The 14,980-nt window shown below is 41.7% G+C and overlaps 1 protein-coding gene across 1 annotated transcript; it reads right to left on the bottom strand.

Moving 5' to 3' along the window:
- Positions 1–4,184: 4,184 nt before the first annotated feature.
- Positions 4,185–13,322, bottom strand: wee1 (WEE1 G2 checkpoint kinase). The gene is made up of 11 exons (XM_007887854.2): positions 12,774–13,322; positions 9,484–9,707; positions 8,939–9,008; positions 8,657–8,829; positions 7,939–8,060; positions 7,485–7,631; positions 6,913–7,011; positions 6,742–6,827; positions 5,702–5,872; positions 5,124–5,269; positions 4,185–5,006 (listed from the first exon to the last, which is right to left on the bottom strand). Exons 1-11 carry the CDS (start codon positions 13,320–13,322, stop codon positions 4,853–4,855), a joined length of 1,941 nt encoding a protein of 646 aa, XP_007886045.2. The 3' UTR covers positions 4,185–4,852.
- Between the last annotated feature and the right edge of the window lie 1,658 nt (positions 13,323–14,980).

Raw genomic sequence — 14,980 nt, 5'->3', positions numbered from 1 at the left:
CTCTGTGTCTGTGGGTCTCTGTGTCTGAGCGTTGAAAACAAAACAAAAAAAAAAGAGGAAAAAAACCCGACCTTTCTCAGCCCCAAAACCCGCCTCTTCCGCGCGTCAGCGACAGCCTCAGCTTCTCGGGAATGGAATGACCGACTCCGCCCTCAGCAGTGATCCCCGCGCACAGACACCCACACAGACACCCACACTCACCCAGACACCCACACAGACACCCACACAGACACCCACACAGACATAGACACTCACCCAGACACCCACACAGACACCCACACAGACATAGACACTCACCCAGACACTCACCCAGACACCCACACAGACACCCACACAGACATAGACACTCACCCAGACACTCACCCAGACACCCACACAGACACCCACACAGACATAGACACTCACCCAGACACTCACCCAGACACCTACACAGACACCCACACAGACACTCACACAGACACAGACACTCACACAGACACCCACCCAGACACCCAGACACTCGCACAGACACCCAGACAGACACCCACCCAGACACTCACACAGACAGACAGACACCCAGATACTCGCACAGACACCCAGACACTCGCACAGACACTCACACAGACACCCAGACACTCGCACAGACATCCAGACACACACCCAGACACTCACACAGACACCCAGACAATCACACGCTCACCCAGACACGCATAGACACCCAGACACGCACCTAGACACTCACACAGACACCCAGACACTTATACAGACACCGCACAGGTTCTCACTGTACGTTTCCTATCAATCCCTTGAACCACACAAACGCCATCGGTCTGGAGCGGAAAGCAGAGTGACTGACATGCGCTTCTATTTTTTTGCGCTGGATTATTAATAATCCCCATCATCATCATTAATTAGTTTATAATCTGTCGATAGCTCCCTAACATTTTACGCGTTTGAACCCCTCCCCCCCAAACAGAATGAAACGAGATAGGTATGGAGGTCGCTACTTTTTCTCATGGGTCCTGATGGATAAAATTGTCCACTGATTAACGAATACGCAGCGTAATCCGGCAAAAGCTAAACGACCCTCCAAATTCAGATTTGCGATTTTTTCCTACAATATCGCGAGTGATTCGTGAAAGTCAAGTCAGTAGAGCAGAGAACTGCCTTACGTGTGTATGACTGAAAGGGTTTCCCCCCCCCTCCCTGAAACCTTGGGCAAGTTTCCTTACTCCACACAGAGCCTAATAATAATCCCTCCAAAACCAAAAACAATAATAAATTGGTCATTTTCAATCTACGACTGTTTGTGGGACATTGCTGTGCGCAATTGGCTGCCGCGTTCGCCCACTAATATACAGTCAATTCACTTTACAGTGTGTTCTGTGAAGCGCTTTGGGACGTCCTCCCGACGTGAAAAGCGCTATATCAAATGCAAGGATTATTATTATTATTATTATAATACTAACCAACTACCCAGTTGTTAATACAGCACAGGGAGGGGGACAAAATAAAGTGCTGACCTGCCCCCACATGGTTGTTTTATGTGCAACTGCAGATGGCGCTGAATCTTCATTTAAGAAACATTGGAAAGGACCACTTGTTGGTGTGGAGTTAGTTTACCATTTCCAGAAATTGATTGGCTGCATTATTCAGCAAGTTGATGGCTGCTGAGATTTTTTTTTGTTTGCCTCCAGTCATAATTAGGTCGTTTAATAAAACTTACAATATATTACCCGATATACTCTTAAATAATCTTTCGATATATGTGAGCGTTTGGTGTTGATTTGCACATCGATATGTTTCGAGTTCTCGAAATGTTTTTCCGTGACTGCGATCGGTATGAAAAACATCTTTTTTTTTTACAAAACTGTAAGGGGAAGCCTGTGCTGCAGCGCAGGACAGGAAAAGATGGCAAGCTGGAGAGATGTGAAAAGATTGTACTCCGGTACTTAAATAAAGAATTGCATTTATAAAGCTTCCTTTCGCATCGAAAGGACGTCCCAAGGCACTGGACAGTCAAGTATTTGCACCTTGGCTGGGGGTTGGAGTCAAGCAGAGTGGAAGGCAAGGGATGGAAGTGCAGGGATGAACGAAGGCACGGTCATAATAAAAGCTATGAATAACCCATGAATGGCACAAGGGAAGTGTTCCTGAAATTACCAACATTTTTTGTTTGGGCCGCTGACTCATCTTAAAAGTTTCGCTTTTAATAATAATAATTGCATTTGGGGACTGAACAGAAAATGGGTGTTTAAAAAAACGGGTCGTTGCGTCTTAACATGCAGCAAATAACAATCAAATGATAATAATAGTGAGCAAATGTCCCAAATATGGATGGGGTGGGAGGGACCACAGTCCAAAATACAGAACAGGAAAATATTGTGGCCAGCCTAGTGAACACAATATCCTCTTTTCAGTAAACTGCAATAAATATAAAAATCTCACTCTTCCCTAGAGAAAGCTACCCATGGTCCTTGACTAGACTGTTTTCAGGTGTTAGTTTTTTTTTGAATAGGAACATGAATTCAGCACTTTAGTCAACCACCGTCTTGGACTCACTCTATCATTCATCTTATGATAAACAGGTCTTCCAAACCGTATCTAGAAAAAAAGGTTCATAAATAGATGAATTCCAAAAATAGCAAACAAAAAAGTTGAATGTCCAGACATATTATTGGTAACAGTGCTCGTGATTCCCCGCAAGTGTTGAGCTTCCCAGTAGTGGCACCCTTTCAGCTCTGAACTAGCCCTGCTCACTCGCTCAGACTAATTTTTTGGCTCTTCCAACTTTTTAAATGCGATCTCTATTTATTACAAAAGTATTAAAGGCTTACTTTTAAGCTCCAGCAAAAGTTACGCAATTGCGTGCAGATACTAACACTTTAAATCGGAAGCTTAGCAGCCTCGCACACGCACGCCACTGGGAAGTTTTCTGAGGATAAAATTCAAAAAAAAGCATATATTGATTGATGCAAAAATACTAACGATCCTTAATTGTAATGTTCTGCAAACCTGAGTTAACTTAGTAATAGCTACTTTATGTTTGTCATATTGAACAAAGCACTCACTGGCTGGAGTGCTAAATATTCTTGATGTATTTAGAATACTAAACACAGAACAGCAAGGTTGTATGACAAATTTCAAATGGATTTTTAAAATGACAAATGGGTTTAAAAAAAAGTGTAGATTTAATTTAGCAGAACAAAGCAAGACCCCACAACTTTCCTAGACAATTATTTGGGGAGGACAAGAGCAGGGGGAAGTGTGATTGATTTGCATAGCTCTCTTCAGAGCTGGCACAGACACATTGGGCCGAATGGCCTTTTTCTGTCCTGTATAATTCTGATTTCCTGGGGACATTGTGAGCCTTAAACAAATTGCACTGACCTTATGTCCCTTACAGAACCCTTGCTATGACTAAAGCACGATTAGCAGCAGCACTCACCTCCAAATCAGAAGGTTGTGGGTTGAAGCCCCACATTGGGACTTGGTCCTCACATGCTAGGCTGACTGAATACAGCGGGGAGGATGCACTGCAATGTTAGGTGCCATGCTTCAGATAAAATATTAAACAGCAGTCCTGTCGGCTTGTCCAAGTGGATGTTAAAGAGCCCATAAAACTGTTCAAGCGACGGGAGTTTCCCTCAGTGACCTGGCCAACAAGCCACTCCAAGTCACTCGCTCCATGACGGTTTGTGTAACATTGGTGTGTGCAAATTCACTGCTATTTTTGCCCACAAAACAACATCACTCCATCTTACAGTATATCCTGTGAAGTGCTTTGAGACTTCCTCCCGTAGCTCCACTAAATGTAAGCATTATTGTATTCCACATCAATGTCAACTTTTACCAATTTGCCAAGCCTCAGATGATAGTTAACTCACTTTTTTTTAAAAAAACTTCGTGATTTAGCTTATGAAGTATTTTCCTTCATGTTCTTCCAGAAACAAGTGTACAAAATAAAGTTGATGAGAGCTCATTTTAGACATAAAGCAGACGCAGTAAACTAATTTAGGAAAATGTTATTCTATACTTAAAAAGCTTAATGTTCTGGTTATCCTTTTAATTATTAAAAAACATTATTAATTTCATCCTTTTTTAATAGGACCAAATGGAGCTTGTGTGCGAGCTGAAGCCACAAACTTTCACAATACTGAGTTCTTATACTATTTTCCCAAATATACAAAGATTGCTGCTGTAAGTGTTTACAAACATACCCCAATTTATTGGACAACAATCACGAGTGACAGACCACCACGATTCAGACATTTAAAAAAAGTACAGAATATGGTAACGCTTCATGAACACAAAAAGGTGCAATGCTTTCCGACAATGCACTAGCTTAATGCAAAATAACTGCTTCAACCATAAGCAGTAAACAGTGAACGACTGTTATTTTCTTTTAATCACAATTAAAAGTACTCAAAAATGCCTTTCCTAATAAAGCAATGATTGTTTATAATGCTAACTGAAATTTACAGCAAGTGTACAACATGGTCTAAAATAGCAGCAATTATATCCATAGCACATTGCTATGGTTTCTCCAATGCCTACAAAGTGCTCCCAGTATAATGTACATCAACATAGTTCAAGTACATCCTCGAGATGTACAAAATACAAGTGTAAACCTATAATCAGGTACTTTACAATTTATGGTGCACAACTGCCGCTCAATAAAAATGCTCCCAATGTTAATCTGTCTTTATTTATAAGGCACTCTAAAGTCAAAAGTAAAATGAGACCAGAGAAGCAATAGTCGTGCTTCAGTCTAACCCAATATTTCACAAAACATTCAGTAGATTCTATGGTTGGGTGTTCAATTTAACAGAGGACATCTTGCACTTAAAGAGGATGAGTTAATTCTAGAATTTCAATATATCGTAAGGCTGACTGATCGGTTGATTTTCTTTCCAATGATCCGTGTACTTCGGTTGCTTTGTGTTGTAGACCTGGTTGCCATTCGGGCTGTGAACAATACTCTCTCTTCTGCAGCTGCTTTTGCCATTTGTGCCTTCTTTAGCTCTCTGAAAAAATAAAATAAGTCAATTTCAGAGCTTATTCATATATCAAAACTTCAAGAGCCACAAAGAAGTCAGGTGAATAAGATTACAACCTGTAATGCAAGAAAAGAAAAACCTTACTTTTGCAAAAGTGCATTTTTGAATTTCTCAGCATTCAACTCCAACCGAAGTTGCTCTGCATTCTTTCTTGCAGTTGGAAGTAGCACTGAATGTCTGATTAGGGCACCTGCAGTGGGACGCTTCTCTGAATCTGGATGCAGCATTAACTGAAATAAAACAAATGTTCAGAACACATTTCTTCACAAATGTACTATTACACTTAATTTTCTCCTTTTAATGACTGCAGTCATATAGTTTTGCACCTCACAGTGCCCCATCCAAGGGTGAGCCTGGACTGCAAGGGCCATCAAGTTACTTAACCACAGACAGCATGATTTTGAATTCAGTGCAAGGTTCCTGAATAAGATCAAAGGAATTCTTACTGATTTTATTAGCCCATTCATCCAGCATTCCCAGGTGAGACAAATATCATATATGTAACTGAAAATTAAAATAATAATCCTTGCAATTCAATATATGGCATTGAATATGGTAGCACAATACCATGTCATTGAGACTTCATGGGATTTTACTGTGATGTGCATGATCATCTGCAACCCCACCCCCTGCAGAAAATTAGATAATTATGGAAATCTTACTTTCAATAAATCCAAAAATTCCTGCGACAGTGTTTGTGGAATTGTGGGAAGTTTTCCTCGTCGAATCTCGTGCCATTTATCACCGTTCGTTGGCAATGGCTCAGCACCACTGGCAGATATAATAGTTAGTGCAAGAGCAAAAATGTCTGCTTTTTGCAAGTATCTGTAATCCTGAAACAAAGAATACCAAAATATATGTATGGAGAAAAATAACTGGCAGAAAGGAAATGGAAGAGTTCAGACATTTGTGCAAATAAAGAAAAAAGGCTCTTAAACTGCTAATTCAATCACTGATGTAGTTGCTGAAGACATGCAGGATTTTCCCACTGCCAAATTGTCTAGGGTAGTTCCATTAATAGAAGCCCTCTCATAATTTTTTAAAAATGGCCATTCATATGAGATAGAGAAGACAGAAAGCATTAGCAAGCACAACTACGGGAGGCTGAGCTGATTCTTGAAATCCAGAAATATCTGTACCCACTTGCCAGCAAGTGTCAATGGATAGTAATCCATGAGAATCCCTGATCCAAAGGGCTGCTTTTTTACCCTCCCATTAAACAATATTTAAGAGGCAATATTTAAACAAGTGAAATCAGTAGTTTTATAGGTGTTGTATACATATGTGAGTTACTAACACAAATTCACAACCATGAATATTAACCACGTTATGCAATAGATAACTTGGCAAATCAATTAATGTCTCTTAATTGGCTGTATTTTGATTCTAATTGTTGATTTGTGTAAGTTATGTACACTAAGATCTCAAATCTTAAGACGAGGATATTTTTGTACCTTACACGGCATCACTCTTTAATGAATTAACAAATTAGACGTCCACTACATTCAGTTTTCTTTGCTATGAATTTGTATGAATTTGTTTTTAAATCAATGCTTAGCTAAGATTCAGCACCAACTTTACCAGCAAATTTACTGAAACTCAATAAAAGTCACTTTCAGTCGACGAGAATTGGATTTGCCATCCTTCAGTTTAAATCCAGTAAATGTAAGTGCCCAAAATCAACCACAATTAAAGACAGTACCTCTTGTAATACTTCGTTGGCTAAGAAACGACTATCTCCTTCCTCTACATGAGGATTCGATACACGAGTAACATGTCCAAGGTCACCTACATATTACAGAAAAAGAAAGTTATTCATGGCATTAAAAGATTAATGCAAAAGAATTATGAATTATGAAGCAATGCCGCTTACCTATTTTATATATGATATTTGTTGACAATATACAGTCATCATCATCTCCCTCATCTGCTGTTGAATTAGTGACTAACTTTTTGGATATAAATATGTTACCTGAAAAGAGAGTTAAACATAAGAGTTTGTGAAATTATTCCAGGATTTACTAGATAGAATAGCATCATTTGGTTATTTCTCTCAATAGTAATTCTCTTTAGAGAACTCAGAAATGAAGGACACCGTCAATGATTATACCTTTCACAACAAGCTAATTAACTCAGAAACTAGATTCTCACAATATCTTAAAACCAATCAACTTTGAGCAACAATTTTGTTCATGAGTCTTATGCAGGCGATCAAGACCACCACAAACAATCTGTTATATCCAAAAGGAGGCAACAGAAGCATTGACTGCTTAAAAGAATTGAACAGAAAGGAACAAAATTAAAAGTTTACATTTCTGGGACTATTTAACCAAACTCATCCTTGTGCCAAGTGTTGAAACTGCCATAAATTAAGTTCCTCAAATGATTGCAGGAGATCAATGCAACTATTAAATACTAATTATAATATGACTATTTAATACTTACTAGGCTTTATATCCATGTGTACAAGTGACATAGAGTGTATATATTTTAGACCACGGGCAACCTGTAATAGTAAATCCTTTAGCTCTGGCTCATTTAAATAGTGCCTATTCCTGTAGTTGTCTGAAACTGCATCAGATAAGCTTCCACCTTCCAGAAAAAGGAGAAAATTACAATATTAGAACAGTATGGTCATTAAAGCATCAGATCTAACTACAAGTCGTTTCGCCCACACATATACGATCAATTCACTCTACAGTATATTCAGTGAAGCGCTTTGAGATGTCTAGAAGACGTGAAAAGCGCTATATCAAATGTAAGGATTATTAAGTCTTACTACAAACATGTTAATGAGCAATCAATATTTTAGTTTCACAGTAGTATCACAGCAAGTTTCATTTAAATACTTCATTTATTAGAAGTCACTTGTACAATATTTTGAAGAGGAGAGACTTACCATTACAATATTCGTTTTGGATGAGCATATGGTCGTCTTCTGCCCAGGCTGAATAATACCGAACCACGTGCGTATGCTGCCCTAGTACTGCGTGTGCATACACTTCCCTTAGAGCATTCTGTCTAATATAAAAAAATTAAACACATTAGGGTTGAGCAAATATTTTACACAAATCTTTACAGAAATGTGCTACATGTGCAGGCGCCACTGGATAAGGTATTTTCTCTGGACTGTGATCCGAGGGCATCAATTGAGAATGTTAGGAGAATTTTTTTTCACACACAGTAGTTAAATATGGAATGCCCTTCCAGGAATACCAGTTGGCCTTCAAGAGGAAACTAGATTGATATCTTAGAAGGATTCAACTACAGGGGGTGTGGGGAAAGAGCAGTTAATTTTTGAAGAATAACAACATATCAAATAAGATTCTTTCTCACCCCTTTGAGCGTGACATTCCAACATAATTTCTACCCCAGAAGAGATCTATTAATTCAATAGAGAGGCCAGGATTTAAACCTGCAACACTGAGGTCTGTATGCTTTATTGCCACTGTCCATTAGATTCTCAAGAAATAAATTTTATGAAATAAAATCAACAAAATGCCTTTATAGTCCAGCTAGCTGTCCCTGGGAATACAGTTACATTCTCAGATTCTGCAACACAAATTTGGGCACTTAAAACAATATATTTAATCATAAGAATAATCAAACGTACTTACTCATCAACTGAACCTGCTAACGGTTTCTTTGAGCGCTTTATCGCATAAATGCAGCCGTCCAATCTTTTCACACACTTAAAAACAGAACCAAACTCTCCAGAACCAATCTTCTCCAATTCATGGAATTCTGTTGTGTACCGGGACTTCATATTACTTTCAGTAATTGGGATTCTCTATATACAAAACAAAAGTGTATGGAATGAGAACAAAACACAAATGAGATTAAACAAAGATCATCCTTCAACAAATATAACCAATAGCATGCTAAAACTAAAAAGTTACCTTTGCTGGTCGAATACTTTCATCATCCAGCTCTCCATCACTTCCGTCCATCATTTCTCTGCATGGAAACCTATCAGGTACAATTCATATAAATAAACAGAAAGTACTTTGTACCTAAACAAACTAATATTAGATAGGAATGAAGGCTTGAAGAACTGTCAAGACAAGATAAATATAGTTTTTCCAATAGTGGTAATTTCATTTTGATTTATAGCTATCCATAGCTGGCAATGACAAATAAAATATCTCGGGAGTTATGAAATAGATATAGAGTATTTGGTTTGTGACAACTTGGGAGCTTCATTCATATACTGAATGAATATTCATTTACTGAAGATTTTAACTTAACTCAGTATTCCTTTACCACTTACAAAACACAAGGAACCTACACAGAAGAGTAATAATGAGACAAAAATTCTTATGATGTACATGAAATCAACAGTTCCCATTTACCTACAAATCTAATTTTTCAACAATCAAGTTTGACAGAGCTTCATTCATTTTAACTTAATGGACTATCAGGAGGAAACCATCTGAAACCGTACCCATCTCGATGTGTCCTTTTCCTCCTCCGACACTGTACAGATGATGAATGGATGTAGATAGAGTCTGGGGTAAAGGGATTAACATTGACATGTGGAGTCCTATTCCGGCTATAATCACATGGTAATCTCTCTGTCTGTTCACCATTCCTGAAGAGAGCCCCTCCTCGACGTCTTACTGAGCTGGAGCTCAAGCAACTGGGGACCCTTGCCTTCGACAACAAACTCTGTGAAAAAAAAGTTTTTTAAAAAATCTCAATTTTGATTTGAGCTACAATAGACACAAATATGTAGTTAGCATAATCAGTTTCAACTACAACAGTCAATGCACTTTATAGTATATCTGCAAAATGCTTTGGGACGATGTGAAAGGTGCTATACAAATGTAATTTTGTTGTTGTAACAACAAACTACTGCAGCATTCTGGTTTTAAAGTTCAAAGTACTGGATTTCTAACAACTGCAGCTATTAAAAATTCTCCATAAAACGATTAAAACAGTTTCACAACTTCCAACTTGTACATCAACACCACTTAAACGTCCATGAGTCAAACTGGAGGTGAGGGCATGTTCTATGCAAACATTACTCACTATAAGTGTTCAACAAGTGTCTGGAAGAAAAGCTAATGAGTCAGCAAACGTAGTCGGATTTTTTTTTGGAAAAAGAAGTTCTCTCCTCCCCCCAAAATCCCTGCACGGAACCTTCCAACTCCTTATAAGGGCATTTAGAGGTTAACGTTAAAAATAAAAGTTTTGAAAGATCCATATTTTACAAAAAAAATCAGAATCAAAAAAGAATTCGCAAAACAATCTTCTTCTGCATTACATGACCGAATGGTACAGCTTTATACAGCGGGAAACCACAGGAATAAAATCGGCGAAACCCTCTCCGGTTACGTGGTGCGGGAGGAAGCGAAGTCACGTGTGTGTACACGTGGAACAGAGGCCGCTATAGCGGAAGCACAAAGCAGAGGCTCCGCACCGCTCCGCACATGGGCGGCATTCCCAGAAAGGCATCTCCATTCAGAGCGTATCCGGGGGGGAAAGCGTCGAGATCAATTAAAAGGCAACGAACACCGTGTTATTTCACGAAGATAAACTATTTTAAGGGCAGATTCAATTACATAACACGGCTGGTTCACCCTCTTTGTGCGGTGCAACGAGAAAGTGTACGGATGACGCCCCTGTGGATCACCACGGCAAACCCGTCATTCCAGTTTCAACCAGTTACTCCTCTTCCCCCTCCCCCAAAGAATACCATTGTTGTATATGATCTCACTCCAAACTGAGTCAGATGATCAGTTTGTTAAGTTATTCTGCTGTCAAAAGAAACATTCCCTTAGAATACGCAATCAACACAGCAGTTGTGTATTCCGTGAGAAACTCTAAACCTGTGTGGAATCAACTGTTATCAGGTCTAAAATTAAATTGCTGTTTAGTTACCTATAGGCACATAATTACAAAAAAAAATGCTCTCAGAATCCCCCCTGGATCAGGGACGTGGAGATTAACTATAGAAACCAACTATGCAACAACGTCTGAGGCTTTAGTGATGGAGGCCAAGCAGGGGAAGGTGCATGACCATACATCCCATTGAAGACTCTCAATCTGCTTAAGACCAGCTAACAAATACAAAAAAATCCTTCTATTTATAATACTTGCATTTGATATAGCGCTTTTCACGTCTTCTAGACGTCCCAAAGCGCTTCACAGAATATACTGTAAAGTGAATTGACTATATTTGTGGGAGAACGCGGCAGCCAATTGCGCACAGCAATGTCCCACAAACAGTCGTGGATTGAAAATGACCAATTTATTATTGTTTTTTTTTTGGAGGTATTATTAGATGTGTGGAGTAAGGAAACTTGCCCAAGGTTTCGCCCTCTGCCTGGAATGGAACTCAGATCTCTCACTTGCAAAGCGAGTGCTCTAACCATTGATGTACTATTTGATATAGTACCTTATCACATCTTCGAGACATCTCAAAGTGCTTCACAGCATATACTGTGAAGTGAAATGACTGTATATTTTGTGGGCTGATATGGATTTTCAGAAATTCCCAATCTTCAGTGGAGACATCAGTGAAATGTTGATCTTTTGGTCATACACCGTTTCAACCACCCTGAAACTATGGCTCTCCCCAGCAAAGTAGGAGGCAAAATCGTCAACTAGTCATCAAATGCCCCATTGTCCAAGAAAAACATCTTCATTAACAAAAGTCCATTATGTAGGAAATGGCATGTCCAATTCTAGCACAGTAAATTGAAAGCATAGTGATCCCCAGTGATGCTTGGATTTCACCTTTCAACACAAGTAAGACAACACAGCAATACCAAGTTATCCTTGGTATACCTGGCTATAAGTTATACATGGTATTAAAGCAGTTCAGCGGTTTAAATCAAAATGATGATTTTCTTTCTCTACGTCCACCACAAGATAAATGATTCCCAGTGACTTTGAACACTAGAAAGACTTGTGACTGTCAGCTTGGTTTTGTTGGTAGCATTCATTTCAGAGGTCAGAAGATTGTAGGTTGAAACCCCCGTCCTATGAGAGGCAGAAAGAAATTGTGGTACACTACAGTGTTAGAGACAGGGCAAACTGCAGTCCTTCAGCTGGACATTAAATAGCCCATGGTATGATTCTCTCCCAAGGGCCTCTCTCCAAATGACCTGGACAAAATTGTCCAGATAAATTGCTCGTTCATCTCATGGATGCTTATGGAACCGAGACATCACCCTACATGAAGTTGTGTGCAAAACAGCTCACATATTCTATACAAAAACAGTCACTACACTTGGCAGCTATTGTAAAGCACTTTTGACAGATGGAGACAAAGCTCCATAAAAATAGAAGCTCTAATAAAACTTTTGCTCCACATTCTTGGCTATTGCAGAAGATCCTGAACACAAAACACAATTACTTGATTAAAAAACTGACACCATCATGGGGGGGAACGTCCAATCCTCGCTCAGTAGCCCAGCGGGAGCACCAAAACATCCATTACCACTTCAGTCACACATAATCTGCAAAACATCTCTCAAGTAGCATTACATGCAACTTGAGTAAAGATGTAATTTAAACCCCCTATACATTCCTGAACCCTCGAGTCATACGGTGTTTGTACCGAAGGCAAACTTTTCACAATTAAAAACAAAAGATGTTCAGGAACGAAAGGGCATATATATAAGTTGCATTCTGTTTTGTCTATATTTCGTAATTCCGGTATTGGCCGCTCGCTTTTGTAGATGTATTTCCATGCAACAAGTGGTTTATCCGCAGTCCCCCCCTTACCTTGGGAGTGTGCGGGGTATCGAAGAGCCGCAGTTTCCTCAGGGTTTTGTGCGGTGGTGTATCCGGACGGTCGGGGATCGGGGAGCTGGAACCTTCCCCGATGCCGTTTCCCTTGTACCGATCCCGCATCGGGGAACTCAACTCCTCGCGGTCCCCGCTCTCCCGAGTCGGGGAACTGGATTCCTCGCGCTCCCCACTCCCCCGCATCGGGGAGCTGGACTCGTCCAGGTCGCGGCGGTCACGATAGTCCCGACGGGGCTTCACGGGAGACGGGCTGCCCCCGAAGCCTTCCTCCCAACTGAGGTTACCCATCAACTCCTCTTCGCCCTCCTCCACCACCACCAGCCCACCGAGCTCCGGGGGGTCGCCGTACTTGCGCTCGGCGTCCGGCGACTCCTGAAAGGCCGAGTCCTCCTCCGTGCTGTCGCCGTCCTCCTCGTCGCTGCCCGTGAAGGACAGTTTCTGGTGGACCGGTGACTGGCCCCGGCCCCGGCCCGGTCCCGGGCCCAGGCCCGGCCGGGGGGTGGGACACAGCTGCCGAAAACTCATGGGGAAAAGAGGGAGGGGAGTGAGGGAGAGAGAGAGAGAGAGAGAGAAAAAAAAAGGGGGCGGGAGGGAGTTCCACGAGAGTCCGTGGAAATAAATGTACGGTGCAGTTCGCGGTGAACACGGGGGCGGGAGGGAGAGAGAGTCAAAACAAAGTCAACAGCGTGAGCGAGTGAGTGAACCGCACGCCACGCAATCGGCTCATTAACCCGTCACTGGAGTAAGTAAATAAAAGACGAGACGGGAGATGAGGGAAGGAGTGGGTGGTGGTGGTGGGGGGGAGGGACGGGGGGGGAGAGAGAGAAAAAAAAAGCGCCGCAAATTTGGGGGACGGGGCCGCGAAAGGAGTCAACGCCTCCTTCTTCTTCCACCGCCGCCGCCGCCACTCCTCCTGTCGCTCTCCTCCTCCTCCTCCTCCTCCTGCGTTTACTCACAGGATTTCCGCCACTCTTTTGACACCGATCGCCGTGTTGAGCAAAACACACTCTCCCCACCCCCCTCAAAAAAAAGAGGAGGTGTGTGTGTGTGTCTGTGTGGGGGGGTCCGTCCGCTTCAGGTGAGTCCGCGTCTCCGGGGAGGGAGGTGAGGAGGTGGGGTCCGGGGCGTGTGGTGGTCGTGTTTGGTTGTCGTCTCGTCTCGAACCGCTCCGTCTCTCTCTCTCTCTCTCTCGCTCGCGCACGCACACACACAACACGCCGCGCGCGCAGCCCCTTTCCCGCGACCGTTAGTCACGCGCCAGAGCCGCGCCAATCACCAACGGCCGCTGGGTTTTCAAACCCACCAGTCACATGATCCGCTCCGGGCCCCGAGCTGCCCGCGCCGCCAGCCCCGTGACGTCATTTTCGCGCCAAACTCGGCCCCTCCCCCCCCGCTCCCAACTTGTCCTCTTTCGACCTCTTTCTTGCACGATTCCCTTCTCCCTGCCTTTGGGTGTGTCTGTTCACCCCCCCCCCCCACCCTCCCCACCCCACCCCCGACTGCTACTTTCCAGTACTTCCCTGTGCGTATTGCAAATTTGCCTTAAATGTGCAAAAAAGGAGTAAAATTGCATTTCAGTTTGTTAAAAAAAAGTTATAAATTTTGGTGATGCATTTTGGTTTTAAGGTTTAAAGCTGTTGCCCCCACATCCCTTTCCAAAGAGATTTCATCAAAATGCAAACCTGATCCAAGCTTTTTTTTCTCCTCTCCCCAGTGTACACTACAGCCTCCAGTCAAATTAGTTATTACTTGTTCCGCCGAAACGTTTATTCGTGCTGCTCACCGCCGCGGACCAGCTTTCAGTGGCAATCACAGTTTTCCAAGAATTAATTTCCCCAAAACAATTGACTGACTCACTCGCTCATTCTCCGCCAGAGAACAACCTGCAGCAACACACACAAAAAAAATAACATCACAAACCGAGGCATTGTACAAGTGATGACCCGCGGTTTCGTGAAGCCAACCTCTGACAATATGCCAACACTTAATAAGCATTGACCTGATAGATAGATAGATGGATAGACCTTCCTTGTCGTACAATGTGCCACATTACTTTGAAGCGCCGCTCAAACAAATGTCATACACGATAACAGACAAATTCAACCAAGTTATTATCATTTTACAGCATGTCCTGAATCATCGGGTGTTGGCAATAACTTATTTCAATATGTAACAATAAAAAA

The sequence above is a fragment of the Callorhinchus milii genome, unplaced genomic scaffold (assembly GCF_018977255.1).
Source record: "Callorhinchus milii isolate IMCB2004 unplaced genomic scaffold, IMCB_Cmil_1.0 Scaffold17, whole genome shotgun sequence".
NCBI classification, from domain to species: Eukaryota; Metazoa; Chordata; class Chondrichthyes; order Chimaeriformes; family Callorhinchidae; genus Callorhinchus; species Callorhinchus milii.
Note: the sequence above shows the minus strand (reverse complement) of the source record. Positions and strands in the feature narration are given on the sequence as shown.

What these genes read in the sequence shown, in the direction of transcription:
- wee1 (XM_007887854.2), bottom strand. Translation starts at nt 13,322, where the DNA reads ATGAGTTTTCGGCAGCTGTGTCCCACCCCCCGGCCGGGCCTGGGCCCG. An exon ending in AAAAGGACACATCGAGATGG is followed by an intron (nt 9,009 to 9,483) that starts GTACGGTTTCAG and finishes TGTACCTGATAG; the next exon opens with GTTTCCATGCAGAGAAATGA. An exon ending in TTAGCAGGTTCAGTTGATGA is followed by an intron (nt 8,061 to 8,656) that starts GTAAGTACGTTT and finishes TTTTTATATTAG; the next exon opens with ACAGAATGCTCTAAGGGAAG.